Here is a 23,928-nt window from a genome sequence, read left to right as displayed (position 1 = left end):
TCCCTCCAATGAATATTAAGAATGTAGGAAAAGAGGGAACCTGGGTGGCTCAGTTGGTTGAGAGTCCTACTTTGGCTCAGGTTGTGATCTTGCAGTTCGTGAGTTCGAGCCTCATGTCGGGCTCTGTGCTGACAGCTCAGAGCCTGGAACCTGCTTCAGATTCTGTGTCTCCCTCTCTCTCTGCCCCTCCCCCGCTCGTGCTCTGTCTCTCTCTCTCTCTCTCTCTAAAATAAACATTAAAAAAAATTGTTTTAAGTTTTTCTTGGACCTCTTTATAATACGGTTTTAGTGTACCTCTTAATGGTTTATATGTTCTTTATATATTTAGAGTATGATTTTTGTCTCTCAAAAATAAACATTAAAAAATATTTTTTTAATTTAGGAAAAGATCTAATGAACATCCTTTATTGTAGGCAATTATAACTGCATTAAGCCTAATAACAATAAGGGGGTGATACTGGCCTTTTCAAAGCAAATGTATCAGATTTCTGGTTTTCATCAGCTCTGGTGCTCAGAGGGGAGGAAGATGGTCGGCTTCATAATGTTCACTTATAAAAAAGGTACCACCTAAAGGTGTGCTCCTCTAATATGTGGCTGTTTGCAGAGCAGAAGGATAAGGACCTACTAGCTTTGAACTACCATTCCCAAGTTAGTTTTGCATGTGCTATGTACACCTACATATTTTTTAAGCTTCTAAAATGTTTGGACTAAAGCAGTTATTTTGCAAACCTTCATCAGGCAGACAGCTGACAATAAAACAGAAACAAGAAGATAAAACGAAAGCAGTGAAGCAAAAAGCATTTCAAAGGGATTGACAATGTTCGCAAGCTACTTAACATGAATTCAGGGTCGGGCATTCTCATGTTAACAGTTACAGACCTCTTCAGAGCTGCTAGTAAGACTTGCCTTCTCATTGATGGAACTGAAAACTATGGGGGTCCGGAGGGGGGGGCAGGAAAGAAAGAGGAGAACTAGCAAAAATCAGCGAACATCTTATTAACACTGATTCCTTTTACTCTGTGCTTTGCTTTTAGACAGTGAATTTGCAGATAAATTCTTATAAACTTATAGTAAAATGTCCATTTTTGATTAAATTAAAAACCCGCAATAACCGTGGTCAAATTAGCATTATACCAAAATTACCACATGCCAGCACGTACAGTCACCCCTGGTGCTGGACACCCGGCTCAAGGCCCTGGAGGGACCCGGTGAGGAGGGGAGGCCACGTTTGGAGAAAGCAGAGTCGTTTTGATCACCTGTCCTCCTTCATCACCAGTGTCCCAGCTGAGCTTAAACACAGGAATCTGCTGACCACCCTTGAGCTTTAAGAAGACCTTCTGAAGGTGCCACCTGAGAGAAAACAAAAGAATAGCCTCTAGTCACAAACACCAAAGCAAAACGCATAGTCAAAAGAAAAAAAAAAAACAGTTTTTGAATAATGTCTTAAAAATTTTACACACTATTTTGTTAGAGCTATAAGATAACGTTTTAGCATTTTCTTAAGGACTCTCATAGTTTAACCAACATCACTGTCAAGGCAAGTTTAACAAAGAATGAATGACCGGTGAATGGAGGGGGCACCAGGAAAGAGAAGGAGCTTATTCCCCATTTCCTAATTCACATCAACCTTCAATTCTTGGCTGGAACTCTGCCAGCTCCTGCATTAATCCCAGGCTCGGGGTCAATGAGCCCAGGAGGAGCCGGCTGGGGGCTGCCTGAGGGCTGCCTGCTCCTTTTGTCCTGGGGAATTAAAACACAACTTGGCTAAACAGCAAGCATCTCTGGAGAGGCTTCCAGAAGAGGGAGTGAGTGAATGTAGCTATTGGCAATCAGACAAGAAAAGCCAATTAATGGGGTGGAGATCTTCTATAAAGAATGTGAATAATACTTCTGGAACAGGAACCCATGCCTTTGTTCATCTGTGAAGACTGAGGCAAGTGTTAGAAGTTGTAACACAGCATCAATATCATAGATCTAGATCAGTAGAGCTGTCAAGTTCTTCACAGTCAGCAGCATAAGGAGAGGACAATTCAAGAGGCTGCACTGCATAAAACATCTGGACTGAGCTAAGAGCCAAAGCACTGGCTTGGTGTCCAGGCCATGAAACTTTTCAAGGTTTGAAAAATGAATTCTTACTATTGCAATCATTTCACTACAATGAAAATGAGAATCAGGATTGTTTCCATTGGAGGGTTCTCTTCCTGTTCCCCCATTCCCACCCACCTTCCCATAATACCTCTGAAAGGGGGCATCTCTGTATGGGCTGACATAGATATGGCCCTCTAACTTGGTTCCAGAGACTGGAATCTTCAACTGGGGGTATAAAATGCCAGATACAATTGGATACATTGTTGTCCTCCCAAGAGATGAAAAAGTGATGTTTTCTAGAGCTAACCCTATGAAGTCCAATGATCATTCACAGAATTGGTTGTTTTCTAGCTGGAGAACTGACCTGATTTTCCATCTGGCTCCCTCCAAATGTCCTGCCCCTCTTTGGATGGTTTGGTGAGGTCAGTGGCAGTCCTCCTATTTGGCAGAGACCTTATGTGCAAACTCAGGGCTCTGAGTACTTACAACCATATTCAAAAAACCACTGTTAAGAAAGAACATAACTACAGATACATGCAACAATATGGACATCAAAAACAGGCCAAGTGAAAGAGCCTTACCCAGAAGCATATAATTTAATTTTCTAGAACAGGCTAAGCTATGTTGGAAAAATGTATCAGAGAAGTGGTTGTCTCTAGCAGGGCTGAGGGATGTGAGAGGACCAACTGGGAAGAGCATAAGCGACTCTCAGGTGATGTGAACAGGCTACATCTAGATGGGGGCTTGTTACATTGGTGAATGCATTTATTAAAATTCATCAAATAGGACAGATTTGTACCTTTCCCAGAATGCAAATTTTACCTCAAAAAAAGAAAGAACAATAAATATATATTACACTCTGGTTAATGATATGTTGCTTATGTGTTTAAACGAAGTGTATGGATGTTTGAACATGATGTGTTCATGGACACAGATATGGCTAGATGAACAGATATGAGATAAAGCAAATCAAGGAAAATATTACAGTCGACCCTCGAACAACACATCAAAAATCTGCACGTAACTTTTGACTCCCCCCAAATGTAATTATTAATAGCACACTGATGACTGGAAGCCTTACTACTAATATAAGCAGTCGACTAACACATATTTGTATGTTCTATGTATTCTGTGCTGTATTCTTACAATAAAGTAAGCTAGAGGAAAGAAAATGTTAAGAAAATCGTAAGGAGAAAACACATTTACAGTCCTGTACTGTATCAACAAAAATCTGTGTATGAAGTGGGCCCACACAGTCCAAACCTGTGTTGTTCAGGGAACAATTGTAATCGGAGAATCCAGGTAGCGGCTACCTGGGTACCAGAGTGTCAATTCTTTTATCTTCTCTGTACCTTCAAAACTTTTCATAATGAAAGAGAGGATCCAGCCCATGGGGAAGCACAGAGGAGCCACGCCGCATGGTGTGAAAGACTCGCTGACATGCACATAAGGCCACCCGGCACACAGTGGGGCACTCTGTACCTGTCCACCCCTTCCCTTTGTCTTCTGGGCTCCCTCTCTCACTTAGTGGCACCGCCACCTTCCCACTCACCCATATCGGACATTAAAGCATCACCTCTGACGCAGTCCTCTCCTGATCTAAGCAGGCCATAGCTCTGGTTCACACTCTCACGGCTGCACAGCTGCATAGCCACACTGCTTTCCTAAAGGCAGTCCCCGGGGTCCAGTATCTGGGTATTTCCAATCAGCATGAATTGATCTTTTAAAGCCAGATCAAATATTTTTATCAAAATACTCAAGTATGAGTGGCTTTTGTCAGAAAAAAGTCCCAATGAAACTATTCCCATTAAAAAATTAATAAAAACAACACTGACAAAAAAAAAATAGATCAGAGCATCTCACTCTTACCCATGGCTTCCGCTGGCCCCACAATCGAGTGTGTCTATCTCACACAATGATGTCACGGCCCTGTGGTCCCAGCCTGTCCTACCCACCACACCTGCCTGGGAAGCCTGCACCTCTGTGGAGGTCACACTGGCAGGGGGCACAGCCACGTGCCTTCTTGGGCACACTGCTCCATAGCTGGCATTCCTTCTCTTCACAACAATGTCCCAGGTGGCTAACTGCTCCCTCCCAGGCTGCTACCACAGCATTCGCTTCACCCTGTCTTACTTGGGAGTTTTAAACCATAACCCCCTGGAAAGCCTTCTGTATCTCTGTATTGCCCACACAGCTTCGAATCATTCCTCTAACTTGGTTTGGGCTCAAAACATATTTGTTCAACAGAAGAATAATCGCATCTCATATTCAGGTGACTTTACTGGCTGAAATATAAAAGCGTATATAGCTGAGAAAATGGACTGGCATTTCGTGGCAGCAATGGAATAAATGAGCATTAAAACTACAGTTTAAAGAGTTGCTCACACTTGAATGAGCACTGACTGGTCGTAGATGTATTTCAAGTTCCAGGCAGAAGCTGTGGCACACTGCCGCTGCTCACTTCCCTACAACAGTCAGTTCCAGATGGTGCCCTGAGCCCGAACACTGCCTTCCCTGCCACAGTTATCCCCCAGAAAGGAAGAGGAGTATGTGAGAATAAATTCACCCATAATGCTTTCACAGAAGGTGCTCAGTAATACCTAGTGGAGGTTTTGCTTCGTGCATGTTCCCATCCCGAATCCTCCAAGACCGTCCCCCCAGCGATGGCAGCCCTCTCCCGGACTTCAGTCTGCATGGGGAGCATGTTACCTGGGCATGGGCAATGTCCACGAAGCTGTACTTGTCGGTGAGGTGGAGCTAATGGACAAAAGCGGAGGGCCCAGAGCCGCCAGGGCCTCTGGGTAGCTGTGCAGCTGCTCCAATGCTAGCTGGTAATAGGAAGCCCTGGAAAAAGCTTCTAAGGGGGAAAGACAGTTGTTACATTTATTTTTCTTTTTTAAACTCAGTCAGGTAGACTCTCTATAGAAAGTTGGAGGATACAATTCATGTACAGCATGGAAACAGAAACATATGTGAAATTTCTGGATGGAAAATAATTCGGGAACATTTACCCTAAACTGTCCCTTTTAGAGACTCCAAAAGCAAAGTATAGAAAGTCAGTGTTAGGGTGTCCCTGGAAGGGGGCGGCCCTCTTGCCAGCGCGCTGGGACAAACTGAAGGTCAACCAATCACCTAGCACCAGCACAACCCAACAGAAAGCCCTGAGCGGCTCTCCAGAATGAACTAAAAGCCAACCAATCACCAAGCGCCAGCACAATCCAACAGAAAGCCCTGAGCGGCTCTCCAGAACGAACTGAAGGTCAACCAATTACCAAGCGACAGCACAAACTGGCTGGAGAGAAAGACCCACCCGAGCCTAAACCCAGAACTGCTGCAGCTTGAAAACCCTACCCCACCATACCCGGGCGCGACTTCCTTGACTCCTCTCTCTCTCTCTCCCTGAGTCACGGAACCTCGCCCGAGACCTTAGTTCCCAAATAAAGCCTTTGACTGCTAAAATTTTTTAGCCTCTGACTCCTATCTTTACCCTGTCTTATGCCTGACCCTACCATTTGGTGCCGGAACCCAGGAGGAGGTGGTAGCTTGCCTCCCTCGGAGGTACTCCCCCCTCCTCACCAAGCCAGATGCCAACCACCCTACTCTCAAGAGCCTACAGGAGCCGGTAAGTAGGACAGACCCCTCCTTCCCCCCTTCCAACTACAGCTGACACCCACGAGAGACGTCTTGCAAGTCAGTCTCCTCTCCTCCGCACGCCGAAAGGCCCACACGCCGAAAGACCCCTTATCGCAACGCGAGGGACGCCTCGCCTTGCCACGCCAATGGGGAGTAACGACTCTAAACCGCCTCGATCTCTTACCCCCCTCCAATGTCTGTTAAAAAACTTTCGGCTCCTGGGCTTACAAGGTGAACTTCGTCGTAACCGACTCATCCGCCTTTGCACTGTAGTCTGGCCTCAATACAAATGAGATAATGATTCTCAATGGCCACCTGAGAGGTCTTTACAATACCAAATCTTAACCGATCTGGACAATTTCTGCCATCGGCTGGGAAAATGGGGAGAAATACCCTACGTTATGGCCTTTTGGGACCTCAGGTCTCGCCCCCACCTATCTTCCTCCTGCCCCTCTGCATGCGTGCTCCTTGTCCGCCCACAACCCCCCCCCCCATGACCCCACCTCACCAACTTCCCGATCTCCAACCCATTAGAGGATCTAGCCACGCCACCCACCAGGCCTCGCCCCCCTCCGTACTCCCAACCCCCAGCCATCCTGCCCTCACCTCCCATATCATCCCGAACTCGTGCTCAGGCCCCTCCCAGCGAACAGACCCCAGCGGCCATCTTACCGCTCTGTGAGGTGGCAGGGACTGAAGGCCTGGTTCGCGTCCCCTTCTCCAAGACTTGTCCGCCACTGAAAAGCGACTAGGGTCATTCTCAGCAGACCCCACCCAATACATTAAGGAATTCCAATACCTCGCCCAAGCCTACAGTCTCACATGACATTCATGTGATCCTCACCTCTACCCTCACCCCTGAGGAGAGGGAGCGCATCCAGGCCGCAGCCAGAGAGCATGCAGACCGAACCCACATGATCGTCCCCACTATGCCCATAGGAGCCAATGCTGTCCCGGCAGCCTATCCCAATTGGAACTACCAACATGCAGGCAATGGTCACCGGCGCCGGGACCAGATGATCCAGTGCCTACTAGCAGGCATGAGGGCAACCTCAAACAAATCAGTAAATTTTAACAAACTTCAAGAAATAATACAGGACCCCAATGAAAACCCCACAGCCTTCCTTAGCCGGCTCACAGAGGCACTTACCCAATATACCAGACGAGACCCTACCACCCCCGCTGGGGCCACGGTACTGGCCACCTATTTTATTTCCCAATCAGCCCCTGATATTCAAAAAAAACTAAAAAGGGCTGAAGACGGCCCTCAAACCCCTATGGCCAACCTGGTAAAGATGGCTTTTAAAGTTTTTAATGGCCAAGAGGAAGCTCAAGAACAATAGCGACAGGCCCGTCTCCAACAAAAGGTACAATTACAAACCCAAGCCTTGGTAGTTGCCCTGAGACCAGCCGTAGTAAAGGCCTCTGGACCACAGCCCCCTCCGGGGCCTTGTTTTAAATGTGGCCAAGAAGGCCATTGGTCTCGTCAGTGTCCCCATCCCAAAAAGCCTACCAGTCCATGCCCATTGTGCCAGCAAATGGGTCACTGGATATCCGATTGTCCTAACCCAAGGGACGACAGATTCCCAACACCTCCACGTGGCGAGGCTTCACCCGGATGGGACTCTGCCTTCCAACTGCTGGAGATGGAGGATGACTACTGACGAGGCCCAGACTCAGTAACTCCGGTGACCCACGCTGAGCCCAGGGTAAAACTCCAGGTAGCGGGTAAGTCCATCTCCTCTCTGTTGGACACGGAGGCTACCTATTCCGTCCTGCCGAGCTATTCCAGCCCCACTACGCCATCCTCCATTTCGGTCATGGGCATAAATGGCACCCCCTCCATTCCCCCATGCACACCGGTACTCACCTGCTGCCTGGATGGCCTCCACTTCTCCCACTCCTTCCTAGTCATCCCCTCCTGCCCCGTCCCCCTGTTGGGCTGAGACATCCTCAGTAAATTAGGAGCCTCTATACATTTACCAGCTATTTGCTCCTCTCCCTCCCCCACTCATCTCCTACTGGCTGTTATCACGGACAACACAGACCACAGCCTCAACCCACGCCCAGACCTCCCAATAGACCCAATCGTATGGGAGACATCCACCCCAACAGTCGCCACCCATCACCAACCTGTCCTCATTAGACTCAAAAATCCATCACAATTCCCATCTAGACCCCAATACTCAATCTCCCACACTCTAGACTAGGCCTGAAGCCCATCATCGATCGCCTACTCAAGGAGGGCCTCCTAATCCCATGTCATTCCCCCTGCAACACTCCAATCTTGCCTGTAAAAAAGCCAAATGGCTCATATAGACTAGTTCAAGACCTCCGAATAATCAATGAAGCTGTAATTCCCATCCATCCAGTAGTGCCCAACCCATATACCCTCCTCTCCCAAATCCCCCCATCCACGACCCATTTTACAGTGCTTGATCTCAAAGATGTCTTTTGCACCATTCCCTTACATCCTGAGTCCCAATTCCTCTTTGCCTTCACATGGCAAGATCCAGTCACTTCTCTGGCCTGCCAACTCACATGGACGGTACTTCCCCAAGGATTTCGTGATAGTCCCCATCTCTTTGGGCAGGCCTTGGCCAGGGATCTCCTCAAAGCCCCACTCTCCAGTCACTGTACTCTACTATAGTACATAGATGACCTTCTATTATGTGGAACCTCTTTCGACCACACCAAACAAGATACAGTCCAAATCCTAAATTTCCTGGCTAACCTGGGGTATCGAGTCTCCCCACACAAAGCCCAAATCTGTACTAATACAGACATATTCCTGGGAGTCTCACTCACACCTACTACCAAGGCCCTAACCCAAGATCATCTTCAAGCCCTCCAGATCCTGTCCCCACCTACCAATGCAGACGAAATACTCTCCTTCCTGGGTCTAGTAGGCTTCTTCCGACACTGGATCCCTAACTTTGCTATACAAGCAGCCCCCCTATACAAAGCAGCCAAAGAAACCCCCCAAGGCCCACTCTCCAGCCCAGGATCGGTCGCAAGGGCCTTCCAACAGCTGGTCACATCTCTAGTCACTCAACCGGTCCTTTCCCTCCCTAATGTTTCAAAGCCTTTCCTCTTATACACAGATGAGAGGGCTGGAATTGCAACAGGGCTCCTAACCCAACCGTGTGGCCCTATGTTACAAGCTGTCGCCTACCTTTCTAAACAACTGGACCCTACGATAAGGGGGTGGCAACTCTGCCTCAGAGCACTTGCAGCAGCAGCCACTCTAACCCAAGAGGTATTCAAACTCACCCTGCACTGCTCCCTAACAGTACTTTCACCGCACCATCTATCTGATCTCCTTACACATAAGGCCCTGGCACACCTCTCCCCATCACGCATACAATTGTTCCATCTGCTCTTTATTGAAAATCCTGAAATATCTCTCCAACTCTCCCCCAGACTCAATCCTGCCACGCTACTTCCACAAATCAACCCCAAAGACACTTCACAGCCACTCTTCCACTCCTGCCCTGAACTTATAGATATTCTCTCCAAACCTCCATCTAACTTAAAGGACCTTCCCCTCACTTCCCCTGATCTCACCCTATTTGTAGACGGCAGCTCACTAGTTGACTGCAAGGGCCACCGACAAGCAGCGTACGCTGTAGTTACATTAAACCAAACTCTGGAGACCCAGACTTTATCCACAGGAACCACATCCCAGAAGGCTGAACTCACAGCCCTCATTAGGGCTCTCCAATTGTCCAGAAACAAAAGGGTCACAATATACACAGACTCAAAATACGCTTTCCTTATTGCACATACACACTCCCACTTATGGGAAGAAAGAGGACTCCTCACAACTAAGGGTACCCCCATCATCAATGGGCCACTCATGGCAAAACTCCTTGAGGCCCTCAAACTCCCACAGGAAGTGGCCATTGTCCACTGCAAGGGCCATCAACCCCTAACCACAGAGATAGCTACAGGAAATCACAAGGCTGACAACACTGCTAGACAAACAGCTCTCTCTCTCGACCCAGTTCCTATGGGCATCCTCACCGAAGATACCACTCCCGATTATACCCCAGATGAACAAAAATAATACATGGCCCATCCCAATGCCCACGCCAACGCAGGCTGGACCATGCTGGGCCCCTGACTGGCCCCCCAAATAGCCTAGTCCCTTCCCTACTAACAAAAATCCACAAAACCCTACACATTGGGCCGGAGGCCACCTTCCTCTTCCTTGAGCCCTTTATGTACCACCCCCACCTACAACAACTGATCACCAAAACACACCAACAATGCACCACATGCGCCGCAGTCAGTTCCCAAGGGAGAATGAGGCACCCAGGCCCCACTCATCAGATGCGGGGCCATCTCCCGGGAGAAGACTGGCAAATAGATTTCACTCACATGCCAAAACACAAAAAATTACGGTATCTCCTTACTATAACTGACACCTTTACAGGGTGGATAGAAGCCTTCCCCACCTCATCTGAAGGGGCCTCCACAGTGGCTGAGATCCTACTCAAGGACATCATTCCCCGCTTTGGTCTACCAAGAAGGATACGGTCTGACAACGGGCCCTCTTTCATCTCAGCAGTCACCCAACAGGTCTCCAAAGCTTTGGGTATTACTTGGAAACCACATACCACACCACCCCCAGTCCTCGGGTAAGGTTGAAAGGGCCAATGGCCTCATAAAAGACCATCTCACTAAACTCCCCATAGAGACTCGGCTTTCTTGGCCTCAACTCCTACCTATAGCACTCACCTGACTCCGAACTGCTCCCCGAGGACCCACAGGCCTCAGCCCATTTGAACTCCTATACGGGCGACCCTTCCTATTACCCCAACCCCTACCAAAAGATCCTCCTCCTTTGGCTGCCTATCTCCCTTACCTCAGCCTGCTCTGACACCTGATTCGACAGTACGCTGACCTCACTCTACTAGTTCCCATTGATCTCTCCTCTCCCTCACTATCTGTAAACCCAAGAGACTCAGTTCTCCTTCGAGTAAGACAAAAACCAACCCTTGCCCCCCCGGTGGGAGGGTCCCTACACAGTCATACTCACAACCCCCATGGCTGCTAAATTATTGGGCCACACCCCGTGGGTTTACACCTCCGACCTCAAACAGGCCCCCCCTTTACCCCCTATACCAGAAGAATTGTGGACCTCCCAACCAACCGGTCCCCTCACCCTCAAACTAACTCGACAGGCCCCTTCATGACGGACCCTTCCCCTCGGTTTCCCATCTTCACACTCACAATATTACACGAGCTACAACTCTCCCACTCATCCGACCCCATCACCCTCCCCTTATTTCTCTCCTGGGTCTCTGACTGTTGACTTCAGGGAACTCTCTCCGATTTCTCCCCCGTTGAAATCTCCTTCTTGAGCTTTTTACTAACCATACTTCTATATCATGATGATACTTCCCTTGTTACTCCTTGTTAACATCATCCCCCTTATACCCTCACAACCCTCCTATAGGTGAGTTTTTTACCTATCCGAAACTTTTAATGGACACACCTCTATCATACCCTCTACCACTTGCCCCATTGTTGGGTGCCAAAATCAAGTCACCTTTAAATTCCCCTCTTTCAACACCCTCCAAGCCTCTACGCGGATTACTCCTGCCATTTGCTTTTTATATGACCAAACCGACAAAATATGCTTCCAAACCTCCCCCACCCAATATGGAAGATGCCCCTATCACTATTGTAACATACACTGGCTCAACCTATACTGTTTCACAGGACCAAGGACAGTCCACTTCTGCTTAAAAAATGGCAACTTTACCCTTACTGTCCCTGATCCATGGGATACCCGCTGACAAACCGGAATAAAGGGCAAACTGTATCAGAATGACCATTTCTCTAACCCCATCTCCTTTTTAACCATCTATCAAACCTATGAGCCCTCAATGTCTCCTTTCCTCTCCAACCTTAAAGATCTTACCCAAGTAATCACGGACCAAAAAGACCAGCTCAACACACAACTACAGACACCCCCTGCACAACATCCCTTCTCATGGCTTACATTGATCAGACAAGGAGCGATCCTGCTTAACCACTCAGGTTTAACTAACCTGTCACACTGCTTTCTTTGTGCATCCCTTCAGCAGGATCCAGTAATAGCCGTCCCATTACCCACCCCCTTTCCCAACACCACTAACTCCATCAACCACCCCAGAAGTCAAATCTCCCTACAGATTCCCATCCTCACTGAGACCCCTCAAGGCAACACGTCTCACCCAATATGCTACTCCTCTCATGCCTCCCCAAATTGCCCCTCCCCCCTGCCTATGCCTAGCCACGACCCTCCCCCAGGGGGATTCTATTGGTGTAAGGGCACAGCTTATAAACAAATGCCCCAAAATGCTTTTATCTGTCTCCCAGTCACCATTATCCCCCAACTCACCCTATACGGACAGGAAGAACTCCATCAACTCCTCGAATTCCATCTCCAAAAACGAGTCGTTTTCCTCCCACTAATGGTCTATCGCTAGCCACGTCCCTATTGGCCGCCAGGGTTGGGACCGGCTCCCTCACATACTCCATTACCTCCTCCAGGGACCTGTCAGACAGGCTCCAGATCGCAATAGAAGCCTCATCAACCTCCCTATCGACTTACAAAGGCAGATCAACTCCCTAGCACAGGTCACTCTATGAAACCAACGAGCTCTAGATCTCCTGACGGCAGAAAAAGGGGGAACATGCCTGTTCCTGAGGGAAGAATGTTGCTACTACCTCAATGAGTCAGGCTTAGTTGAAACCAATATAGAACACCTAAAGGAAATCCAAAAAACTCTATCCGCCCCCCCAGGATCCTCAGACCCCCTAACCTCCTGGTGGCAATCACCCCACCTAACTTGGCTCCTCCCCATAGTCACCCCACTAGTTTCTATCTGTATAATACTTATGCTCTTACCTTGTTTTCTCCGTTTCGTATGGAAACGAATTCATGAAGTTTCCCAGGTCGCATTTCATCGGATGGTGGTCCAGCCCTATTCCTGCATTCCAACCTCAGACCCCACATACTATGGCATCACCCTTACACCCGCAGGAAGCAGCCAGATCAGATCCCTCGCCCATTATCACCAATAAGAGGTTGGAATGTTAGGATGTCCCTGGAAGGGGACGGCCCTCTTGCCGGCACACTCGAACAAACTGAAGCCCCGAGCAGCGCGCGGGAACAAACTGAAGGTCAACCAATCACCAAGCGCCAGCACAACCTGGCAGAAGAGAAAGACCCACCCGAGCCTAAACCCGGAACTGCTGCAGCTTAAAAACCCTACCCCACCATACCTGGCGCGACTTCCCTGACTCCTCTCTCTCTCTCTCCCTGAGTCACGGAACCTCGCCCGAGACTTTAGTTCCCAAATAAAGCCTTTGCTAAAATTTTTTAGCCTCTGACTCCTATCTTTACCCTGCCTTACGCCTGACCCTAACAGTCAGTATCTGCGGGAACGTGGCAGATGACCTTGAGCAAGGTACTTGATTCTTTCCGTACCTCAATTCCTTCATCTCTCATTTCCCACCTTATTCGTTGCCTCGTTTCTTCATCTAAGGGGTTTGCCCAGATCCTTTCTGGCTTTCCTTTCAGTTCTAAAGTCCTGTGATTCCATGACTTGCTCAAAGTGACATGGCTCGTCCATGGTAGAGCTGGGGCCAAAATCTATGACTCTGGACTTCTAAACATTGCTCCTTTCACTAGGATGAAGGCCCCAATAAACCAGCATAAAATAGCCCCCAACATCAACAGCAACAAAACCTTTGGGCCAAGAAACAGAACGTGAAAATGCTGGTTTGTCAAGTTTATAGATTTAAGGCAACATTTCATGTAGGTAAAGCTGCTTATTAAGCTGCTCTCAGTCTCAGGTACATTTCTTGGGCCAAAGGCTACCAGAAACCCCAGGAAGTTCCTCCCTGAAGGTATAAGGTAGACGAGCTGCCTTCGGGAGAGAGCAAAGGTAGGCTTCCCAAGTAGGGGTTTCAGTTTGGCAACAAGAAAGAGCTTCCCTCCTGTAGGCCCCATCCCAGTATGGAAGAGGAGGATGGCCTGAGACAGGAGAGCCCAGGGAGGATGCTCACCCTGGGCTACTTCCCAGGACTGGGAAGTATGAGCATGGTGCCAGCCAAGACAGGAAAAGGAGGAGCACAGGTCGGGTCCAGATTTCCATGGCGAGACACCGTTCTCAGTATCTCCTATGTCTTACAATTTATTTAATTTTACAACAACCTCATGCACAGGCACTAGTGTTGCCCCTCATCACACAGATAATGGAGGTGAGAGATCCTCCCACAAGGCTACACAGCCAGCGCAGAGCTGGCTCTGGCATTCAACTCAGGCGGTTGGCTACAGATGCCAGCTGGGCTATCTCTCCTGGACGAGCCCGGCCTACTGAGGAGGAAAGACCTCGGTCTCCTGACCCATAAAATGTACCCATTCATGTTGTGTCCTGCTCCCACCCCTTTGGCAGAGGGGAGAGGAGGCTGAGCTATTCCAGTCTGAATTACCCCTGGCTGTGCTCGCCTCAGGCCACCTCAAGACTCAGAGAGCCCTGGGCCAAGGCTGAAGGAAGGTGGGGGAGAAGGGACGCACAGGACACTGAGCACTCTCTGCCTGTCTGCTGGTGATACGTCCTGGCAGGAAGTGAAAATGGTGCAGAGTCAGGGTGAGAAGCCAGGCTGGGTGGGCATAAAGGATCTTCAAAGAAAGGCAGTCTAGAAAAAAAAAGAAAAAAGAAAAAAACTGCTGCTGCTTTGCAACTAGTAGCACTGAAATGACCTTAAATGTCTTGGCTGCCCACAGTAACTGTGGCCTGTCTTTACAAATTCAAATTTGTGTGCAGTGGGGCTGGAAGCAGCATCTGTCAGGAGTTTGCATCCCGGGCTCTTCTTTTATTTTCTTCCCTCACCAGAGTCCCTTGCTCAAGGTCCCCTCCTCCACTAAATCTACAGCAGAGAATGGCAGGGCAAACAGGCTGACGACTCTTGAAAAACAGCCAGTTTTCCCCACCTGTGAACCATCTGGTACTGCCCTTCCCTCTCTTCTTTACATAATCTCAGAAATCTTAAGGGATCTCTTGTGTGTGCACTGGAGTGAAAGCCCATCTTGCTTTTTGCAAGGCTTGTGATGCAAACGAATCCTGGTCCTTTCATTTGCGCTTGGAGCTCCAGGAAAAACTGGGATTATAGGATAAGCAGGAAGCTGCAGCCAAAGGAATGGTACTGGCTACTAAAAATAGCCCTCTTCTCCTTTCTCTAATCTCCTGAAAGCATCTCAAGTATTTCCTTTGATGGAGGAGTAGGGCAGAGAGAGCTGGGAGGAAGCCACGCCTTGGCAGCTGGGTTCACTGGATACTTACTTCGTATAAGGTAATATATAAGGGTGCAGCTCCCACTGGCCACCACACTGGAAAGAAGGACCAGTTTCCCCAGAGGCAATGGCATCTTGCTTCCTGGAGACTTTACAAACAAAAGACATGAATTAGTCTTTAAATTCAAGTTTAGGACAAGGGACTTTGGCTGGATCGGGCCCCACAGGGAAAGGAAAGCTAAAGAGGAAGCCAGCAAGGAAGCAAGGCCACCTTCCCCATTTGCTTCCTTTCAGAAAACCAGGGCTGGTTCTGGAGCCAAAGCAAAAGTGCCCTCCCGAGGGTGGCCCACATCCAGGACCCAGGCCGTGGGGGCGACGGCTGAGCACAGAGCAAGCATTCAGCACTTGTCTTTTCGGACGGAACCCAGCCCGTGTGCCAAGTCCTACATGGCCAGGAAGCACAACCACTTTGTCTCCTGCCTGCTGGTAAACAGGAAGCTTATCCTTTTGTGGCAGTAGTTGGTCTTATGAGCCTACCAATAGGCCTGCGTGGTCACTGGCTGCTTTCTTTCATATTTTGAAAAATGTCCCACCCCCCTGGATGAGGAAACTGTGGTCATGACTCTCAGGATGAATGAACAGATGGAGAGGAGCCAGCTCAGCAAATTCAGCATACCATGGCCACCCTGGCCTTAACTCCTGTCTCCTGAAGGCCTGGGTGGGGCTTTGAGGAGCACTAGGGCCTCAATGGTACCAATTATGCTCCTTCCGGGTGGCCATTTAACCACTGCTCACAACTGGCCTAAGCCTTTCTGTGAAGCTGTGAGATACCCGGCCATAAAGCAGAGCAGGACACTGGCTTAGGACTGGATAAATCACATAAATGAGAGCAGACACTGAAAAGTGAGGAGTGCATGGCCCAGCCAAAGGGCAGCTTCGACCCAGCTCCAGCTGACAATGGTTATGCAGGCCAAGTCTGGATGGATCTTCCAATACTTCAAGAGACCCTTTATGTTAAACTGTTCCAATTCTAAGTGTTGACAACCAACTAAAATGAAAAACAAACAAAAAAACCCAAAACAACAACCAAAAAAAAAAAAAAAAACCCCAACAAAATGCATATGAGTCAGGTTCTTTCTGTAGGTTTCTGGTTTGCTTTGACCACCCAAGCTGCACCAGGGCATCCTCACCCTCCATGAGATTTAGGTAAATTCCTCTGTCTGTCTTTGCTGATATTTCTCCAAGAAGAAATGAGATTTTGGACAGAGATGGAAACCTCAGTTATAAACTGGGAAGGAAAAGACAAAAAGTGTTTATATCCCCATTTGAAGATTTAACGTTAGAGTTTTATGTGCTTCTTTAGGACCAAGCTTTTGATGTGACCTAAAGGGGTCCAAGGCATTACAGTGCAAAATACTGGGCATGATGCTAGTTTCTCTGCCAGCTAGATCTGTGAGTCAAGGTATCCATATTCTCACCATCTACTCCTCCACCTTCTAGAATACAGACACTACTAACAACTGTCTACTTATTTCTGAAACCTGAAGGTAAATGAATACTTAGGAAGGGCTGTTGGAGAAAGTTCCTCATACGGATATTCCTTCTGGGAACTGAGAACTAAATATACCCTCAGACAGGGCTAATGTTGACCAGCTCTACACTAAAATAACACTAAATTGAGGTTTCTGTATAAAAAGTATTTTGATCAACATATCAAATTAAGGAAGATGAAGCATTAGAGCATCCTTGTGTTATTTATTTATACGCATTTTATCCAACAGAGAAGGCTGCTGAAACCCCAAATACATGTACCCAGATCGCTGTGACAGTTTTGGCTGGTGCTGGGTAGTATGTAAGAATATTTATCAAAGTTGCGTGTAAGCTAATTACAGCAATGTAATCTGGGAAAAGCCATTTAGTCTCATAATGGAAAGGGTCGGAGCATCTCCAAAAAATGCAGGAGTCAGATCTTGCTTAATTTGAAGGACAACTCAGGAGGGTGGGGCCGTAAGCATGAATCACATAGAACTCCCCAGAAGGTTGTAGTTTCTACAGCTGGCATGAGACATGAGAAGGAAAACTGTCCTGAAACAATTCAGAGAATAGCCACCCATCTCTCATGTGAAATTACAGCCACAAGTGGACACTAGAGACCAGGAAAAACTCACAATTATTAAGGGAGCAACTTACATCTATTGTCTAACTTGAGAATACTCTGGTGGGTTCTAAGGCGGAACGTGGCCCCAGAACATTCATTACCTTTGCCACTTCACAGCACAGCTTTCTTGAAAATCATCAAAGAGAAGTCGCTCTGCAATTAGATAAAGATTTTACATTAAAGTCACTTTTCAAACCCAATTCTCTCTGATTTCCAGTTTAAGACAGCCAAGTTTTGTTACCAATCAAAGCTTTGGAACACGAATAAAAAGTTTAAATTTCAAAACAAGCCTTGTCTATACAGGGCTCTGGTTTTCCCCCCTTCTCTTCTGCCATGTAAGGAAAAGAAGAAACAACAAAGCCTGATGGTCTCCTGCGTGTGCACCATGTATCTCTTATAACAACCAGAAAACTGGTGTGGAGGGGCAGGCATACACGGCACGTGTCTGACCACAATGCACACGATCCTGGATACAGGCAGCTGCCCACCAAAACAAGACACCATCAATATAAGCTGTACAGCATGGATTAAAGCAGTTTTTTAGGGTTAAGAAGAAACAACAGTGTATTAAGTGTATACATAGGCTTTAATAATAATGATACGAGGTAACATATCTCTATTAGTGCTTGGTGCCTATATGCTAAGCACGGTACATACAATAATTCATTTAATTCTCACAATCACCCCATGAAGTAGGAACTATGTTATTATCCCTATTTTATAGATAAGTAAACTGAGGCACAGAGAGGTTAAGTAGAGTGTCCAAAGTCACTGATATGTGTCTCGGTGGTAGAACTGGGATTCAGACCCAGGCAGTCTGGTACCAGGGTCTGTGTTCTTAGGCACCATGATGCACTGACTTTAAGATACCTGCTGATTTCAGAAATACTGAAAAGTAAATATATACACATACATATACATATACACATATGTGTATGTCTCTGAATTAAAATATACTCATGTTCAGTGCAAAAAGACCTCATCATATATGCCTTTCCTGCTATTTTTCATGATAGGAATGAGGCGCATACTTGAACTTTCACTCTTTCATTTAGCAAATGGTTGTTGAGGGCCTGCTCTGGTCAGGCAAACAGTGCTGAGGGGAATACAGACAATTCACAAAAGGGCCGTCAAGTATAACTATGCAGTACAGCACAGCACAATCCTAGCAGGCTTCCACTTCCAGGTGAAACATCCTAGATTCCTCATTATTAAGACGGTTTTCCAACAGTTGGAAGTTCTAGAAAGTTACTTGAGGAAGGGGCAGGTACCTTTTCCTAATTTGCACAAAGGTGCCTATGGGCGAGCTGCAGCTCGGTTAATGCAGGCAGAGTCCTGAGCACCAGGAGAGGAAGCGACGCCCAGGAAGTGGTCAGCTCTTCCTGGAGGGGGTCAGCAAAGGTTTCACAGAGGAAATCAACTCGGCAGAGAGAGCAGAGCTGAAGGAAAGGGTGACAGGCTTCAGGTCGGTGGAAACGATCAGCGAAGGCCAGCAGCAGAAATGAGGGCTGGGGGTGTGGGAGGAGTCAGAGCCACAGGACAGTTGTCTGGGAATGGAGGCAGTTCCTGCTGAGGAAGGCCACCGTCTCTGAGCTGCTGGGCTCTACCCCATAGAAGGGGCCACAGGCAGGAGCAGCAGCAGTGGAGTAGAAAGAGTATATGAGAAGGGCAGTTTCTTAAAATATTTATTTGCTCATTTGTACACCAGCTCATTCTAAAAAGGATGATAGGGCTAACAAGGATGCAAATTTTAGAAGAGAAGAAAGAAATGAATGAGGAAATGAAGCCAAAGAGAAAATAATTTTAAGAAAAGAAATACAGCTGGGGTAACATTAGTGCATAAAATTACACACTCTGGTGCACTAGACATTTCTTCAAGGCAGCCAGGAGGGAAGTCTGAGCAACTACAAGGCCCAGTGTCCATGGGGTCATGGGACACAGCAGCTGAGGAGGAATACAATTCCTAATAACACACAAAGCCCGAGAAAGATCTCTCCCACACATGCTCAGCAACGGAGTCTCTGAATTGGCTAGCCTTGCAAACAACATCCCTAGAATTGTTTTTAAAAGTTCACAAATTCCAAATAATCACTTTTTGGATAACATCCCCTAATAAAAGCCACAATCAGAGTCAAAGCAGAAACATAAACAATTCTACAAGTGGCCTAAACATTGGGGCCTAAGTGGGAAGTTCTGACCGGCTACCTTGACTCAAAGGAGAACTAAGGCAGTCATGACTGACCAGGTCTCCAGGGAGCCCCTCCATGTGTGACAGTGAGGTGAGGGATTTGGGGTTGAGGTGGGGAGAGGAGAACAAGGACTCAGCCTCTGCCCCTTTCAATCAGCTTCCATTTACCTACCTCATCTGCAGCCTTGAAGATAGTGGTCAGCAGCCCCCAACCTCACACACCACAAATTCAAAAAGCATTCCTGGAGAACTAGAGACAAATTTGAGGCTACCTCCAGGAATGTTGTATTTTAGAACTAAGCTTTTGGTCACTGAAAATTTGTTAATCTGATGTGAAAATCTGCAAGACACTCAAATTCAGTTAGCCTAATACACAGCCAATTAGGGGAAGATTTTTTGCTTTACGGTTAACTAAGAGGCAAGGGTTGTGACACATCTTGAAAATGAAGCTGGTTAGCCACAGGAAAGCGGAACAAAGTACAGGTAGGCTCTTTTCAGAAAGCAGTCAGTAACTCTGCTCTGACACACGAAGGGTGACTTAGGCCCCCAAAGGCTAATGGCTTACAAACTCTTCTCAAAGGAGTGAGCACCTTTCCGGAGTCAAAGGGCAATCTGTGAAACAGGGTCGAGGACCCTCCTGTCACCTCTCTCCGAGCCCCCGACCAGATGGAGGAGATCCATAGGAAGTATCATTAGGGAGATAAACAGAAGCAGCTAGACGGTTCAAGCCACAGTCATGATCTGACCAGGGGAAGATGGAAGCAATCTGGTGGTACGATCTCAAACTGGGCTGCACATCAGAATCCTGTGAAGAGCTTTAAAAAAAAAAAATTTGATGTCCAGGCCACTCCTCAGATCGATTGAAATAGAATCTATGGGAGTGGGATCCAGGCACTGGTGTTTTTTAACCTCCTCAGGTGAGCGTAATACACAGCCAAATTTGCAGCCAGTGGTCTACAGAAACAACACCCTGCAAGTCAAGCACATGGGCTGTGGTGCAAAGGCTGGTCAGATGATCCTGTAGGGGATCCTGGGACATTAGAGAATGGAGACAGCTGTTCTCTCCACGCCACACACACCACCTCCCCGACCACATCTTGAGAGATCTAGAGGCTGTGGCAATAAATGAAATAGACTCCTCTTCCCAAGTGGTCTGGCCCTGGATAACAGGCACACAACCCTCGTGGGCCCCGGTCTGATGGTGGGAACCTGAAGCAGCAATCTGCCAGTGTGTGAGATAAAATCCTTGAGTTTAATAAGAGGTAAGCTCAGGAGGTCCTTATAGAAAGACAAGCACCCCAAAACCCAGCTGAGAAAGATGGACTGATCTAAGATAATAAATCCTTGATTTTTATGAGGCAGTTTTCTCACACTGTAATATTTCTGAAATCAGGCTATGTCTTACAAGCTAGGTCTCTTTAGTAAAGTGATTCTTTTCTCAACACTACCATCCCCAAATTGTTAAAACCATAATTTGCCTTAATACGTTAAGAGTGGGCATAATAGGCAGCTGAAGTTGGAGCAGGGCCAGCCTGTACATGAACTCAGGACCATGTGAGCTTCCCAGCAAGACTATTAATATCCCATGGTTCTTCTTTAACTCTGGGCTTTGCTCAGGGAGACCCAGTCCAGGAATAATCTACCCACTCAATTTCCTCTGGATAACATATGGCTGGTCTGGCTTGTCCCACATCTGAGTGACTACTATGGGCCAGGCATAAATCAGGATATTTTATATGCACTACTACTATTTCTTATAATATCTACAAATGGTAAAATATTTTTGCCTTTTTTGAGCTAGGAAAGAAGTCTTAAGAAAGGTTCTAAAAGTTGCTCATGGTTACATAGCTATTCCACAACAGAGCTATCACATGTATCTGTCTGATATGTTATGGGTTTCCTAACAATCAACTTCCCATACAGGTAATATGTGCTGTCCAAAAGCCACTCCAAAAGTTCACATGTTCTTTCTGCAGGAAACAAGCCATCCCTACCAACGCACTAGCCATGTGAATGAGCAACCATGGACATTCATGAGCCACCAGATGACTATAGTACCAGCAGACTATCTATGGAGCAGAAGGACCATCCACCTGTTCCATCCATGAATCACAACAGATAATAAATTGTTCTAGTTTGAAGCCACAAAGTTTTGAGATGGTTTGTTATGCAGCAATAGATAACCAAAATATCTTTTAAAAGCTTTTCTGAAAAGATTTTAAAAACTCTGTAAAACATATGTTAATTTTTTTTAAGTTTATTTATTTATTTTGAGAGAGAGAGCACGAGCAGGGTAAGAGCAGAGAGAGAGAGAGAGAGAGAGAGAGAGAGAGAATCCCAAGCAGGCTCCACAATGTCAGTACAGAGCCTGACATGGGGCTCAAATTCATCAACTGTGAGATCATGACCTGAGCCAAAATCAAGAGTCAGACACTTAATTGACTGAGCCACCAAGGTGCCCTGTAAAATATACATTATTTTTAAGAACAACAATTTAAAAAAGCAATGAAAGGCTTAAAAAAAGAAGAATTATATTCAAACAAAAACAAAGCAGAGTGGAAATATTCAGAGTAGAATTCAAGGCAAAAAGCCTTTAATGGAGTCAAAAATAGACAAAAATATAATACCTATGATCAGTAGTAGCAAACAACATACAATAAAATATATAAAGCCAAAAACTAGTAAAAATAAAAGAATAAATGAAAAAAACTACAGCAGGAAACCAACATGTCATTTTCTATATTTAACAAATCCAATGAACAAAAAAAGCAATCAAGAACCAAGAATCTGAATAACTTTTTTACCTTGCAAGGTTCAGTGTGTGTGTGTGTGTGTGTGTGTGCGCGCACATATCTGTGAATACACATTTGAACATACTAAGATTTTCCAGTGTCTAGCATAAGGCTTCGTGGGACTGACATAAACATTCTACTGTTCCCATTGCCCAGTCCTGTGACTACCTCCTGGAGAATAAATCTGTACAATTTTTGAGAAGACAAAGCAAGTACAGATCAGCAGTTACGTATCTTAAGTCAATTCATATATACAACGATGGAAATTGACCTTCCACTACTGCAAGCAGCTATTATCCTTAATTTTGAAGATTAAAATGACAAAATTTGAAATTGAGTTTCAAATAAGATGGAAGAAATTAAAATCAGCTTAATGCCATTTTCATTAAGAATAAAACAAACTGAAAATGTTAACAGTTGTTATCCATTAATTCAATCAACAAATATTTTCCAACTGCACTCAAAATACCAGGCACCATCTATGCACTGGAGATACAGCAGAGAACAAAATAGACATGTGGTTTGTGGACCTTACATTGTAGTGGGAGGAGATAAACAATAATAAGATTAGTTTAGTTAGTGATAAATACTTTGGAAAAAATAGAGTGTCAAGAGAATGAGGAGATAAACTACAGACTGGGAGAAAATATTTGCAAAAGACGTATTTGATAAAGGACTGTTACCAAAATATACAAAGAACTCCTAAAAATCAACAACAGAAAAATAAACCTAATTAAAAAATAGGAAAAAAAAATGAACAAATGTCTCACCAAAGAAGATACACAGATGGCATATAATCATATGCAAAGATACTCAATGTCATCTGTCATCAGGGAACTACAATTAATACAAAGAGATACCATGACACATCTATCAGAACTACTAAAAGCCAAAACACTAACACCAAATATTGGATGTGGAGCAAACACTGATGGTGGGAATGCAAAATGGTACATCCACTTTGAAGAAACAGTTTGGTAGCCCACCTACCAACCTAAACAAACAAATATATGCATGTGACATGTGTGAAAATCAAGAAAAGGAAACCACACTAAAATGGAGTCGGGGGGTTTGGCAGGGGAGCTCTTATGCCCTACCACCCATCCTCAAATGCAAATCCAACAGGAAGAGAGGGACCTTGCAGGTGGATTCTACTTTCCCATCCCAGCAGGTGGAACAAAGGTTTTCCTCACGCCTATGCACCACCACCAAGCAACAGATCAGCCAATGAGAGACAATCACCACTCAGCCAATGAGGAGCCACTATACTTCCAACTCTCAGTTTACTGCAATGGGCTGTTTATAACAGCCTCCCCAAGTCCCCGTTTTCCTCTATAAAAGAGTGTGCCTCTCCTTTGTTCTCCTAACTTCCCTATGGTTCTGACATAGCTTACTTGACCCAGATTGCAATTCTTCGCCCTTCGCCCCCCCCGCCCCCCCCCTCCCAAAAAAAACATCTTTTGCTGGGAAATAACTGGCAGTTTTCTTTTAAGGTTAACCCATGCTAGAGTATAAAAGGAAGAAAGAGCAGTTTAAACTGTGGGGTGAAGGAAGGCCTCTCTACCAAGGCAACATTTGAGTTGAGATTGAAGGAGTAATTTGAAACCCAGAAGAGGGGCAAGTAGAGCAGGCTAAAGCCTCCAGGCAGCCACCAACTTGGTATGTTCAAGAACCAGAAGGCAGGCTAGCATGTTAACTGAGGGCCGGCAGGAGGGCAGGGTCTTCATCATGTAGACCTTTTTCGGGTATCACAGACAGTTTGGATTTTATTCCA

At 46.3% G+C, this 23,928-nt stretch overlaps 1 protein-coding gene across 4 annotated transcripts in view; it reads right to left on the bottom strand.

Annotated features, from left to right (window-relative positions):
- Positions 1 to 381: 381 nt before the first annotated feature.
- Positions 382 to 23,928, bottom strand: part of COA1 (cytochrome c oxidase assembly factor 1) — an 82,109-nt gene continuing 58,562 nt past the window's right edge. Inside the window, exons 1-6 of one of the 4 annotated variants that reach the window (XR_013554049.1) lie at positions 19,535 to 19,703; positions 17,276 to 17,327; positions 15,066 to 15,165; positions 4,798 to 4,945; positions 2,453 to 2,593; positions 1,240 to 1,350 (exon numbers count right to left, since the gene is read on the bottom strand). Coding sequence is in view for 3 of the 4 variants with exons in the window: in XM_078442587.2 (XP_078298713.1) it covers positions 1,188 to 1,350; positions 4,798 to 4,945; positions 15,066 to 15,150 (396 nt within the window). In the remaining variant the exon portion in view is untranslated. Of the gene's footprint in view, positions 1,351 to 2,452; positions 2,594 to 4,797; positions 4,946 to 15,065; positions 15,166 to 17,275; positions 17,328 to 19,534; positions 19,704 to 23,291; positions 23,331 to 23,928 lie in introns of those variants that run through there. The other 3 variants (XM_078442587.2, XM_078442586.2, XM_078442588.2) reach the window with 3 other exon arrangements.

The sequence above is a fragment of the Panthera onca genome, chromosome A2, assembly GCF_046562875.1.
Source record: "Panthera onca isolate mPanOnc1 chromosome A2, mPanOnc1 haplotype 2, whole genome shotgun sequence".
In the NCBI taxonomy this organism is placed as follows: Eukaryota; Metazoa; Chordata; class Mammalia; order Carnivora; family Felidae; genus Panthera; species Panthera onca.
Note: the sequence above shows the minus strand (reverse complement) of the source record. Positions and strands in the feature narration are given on the sequence as shown.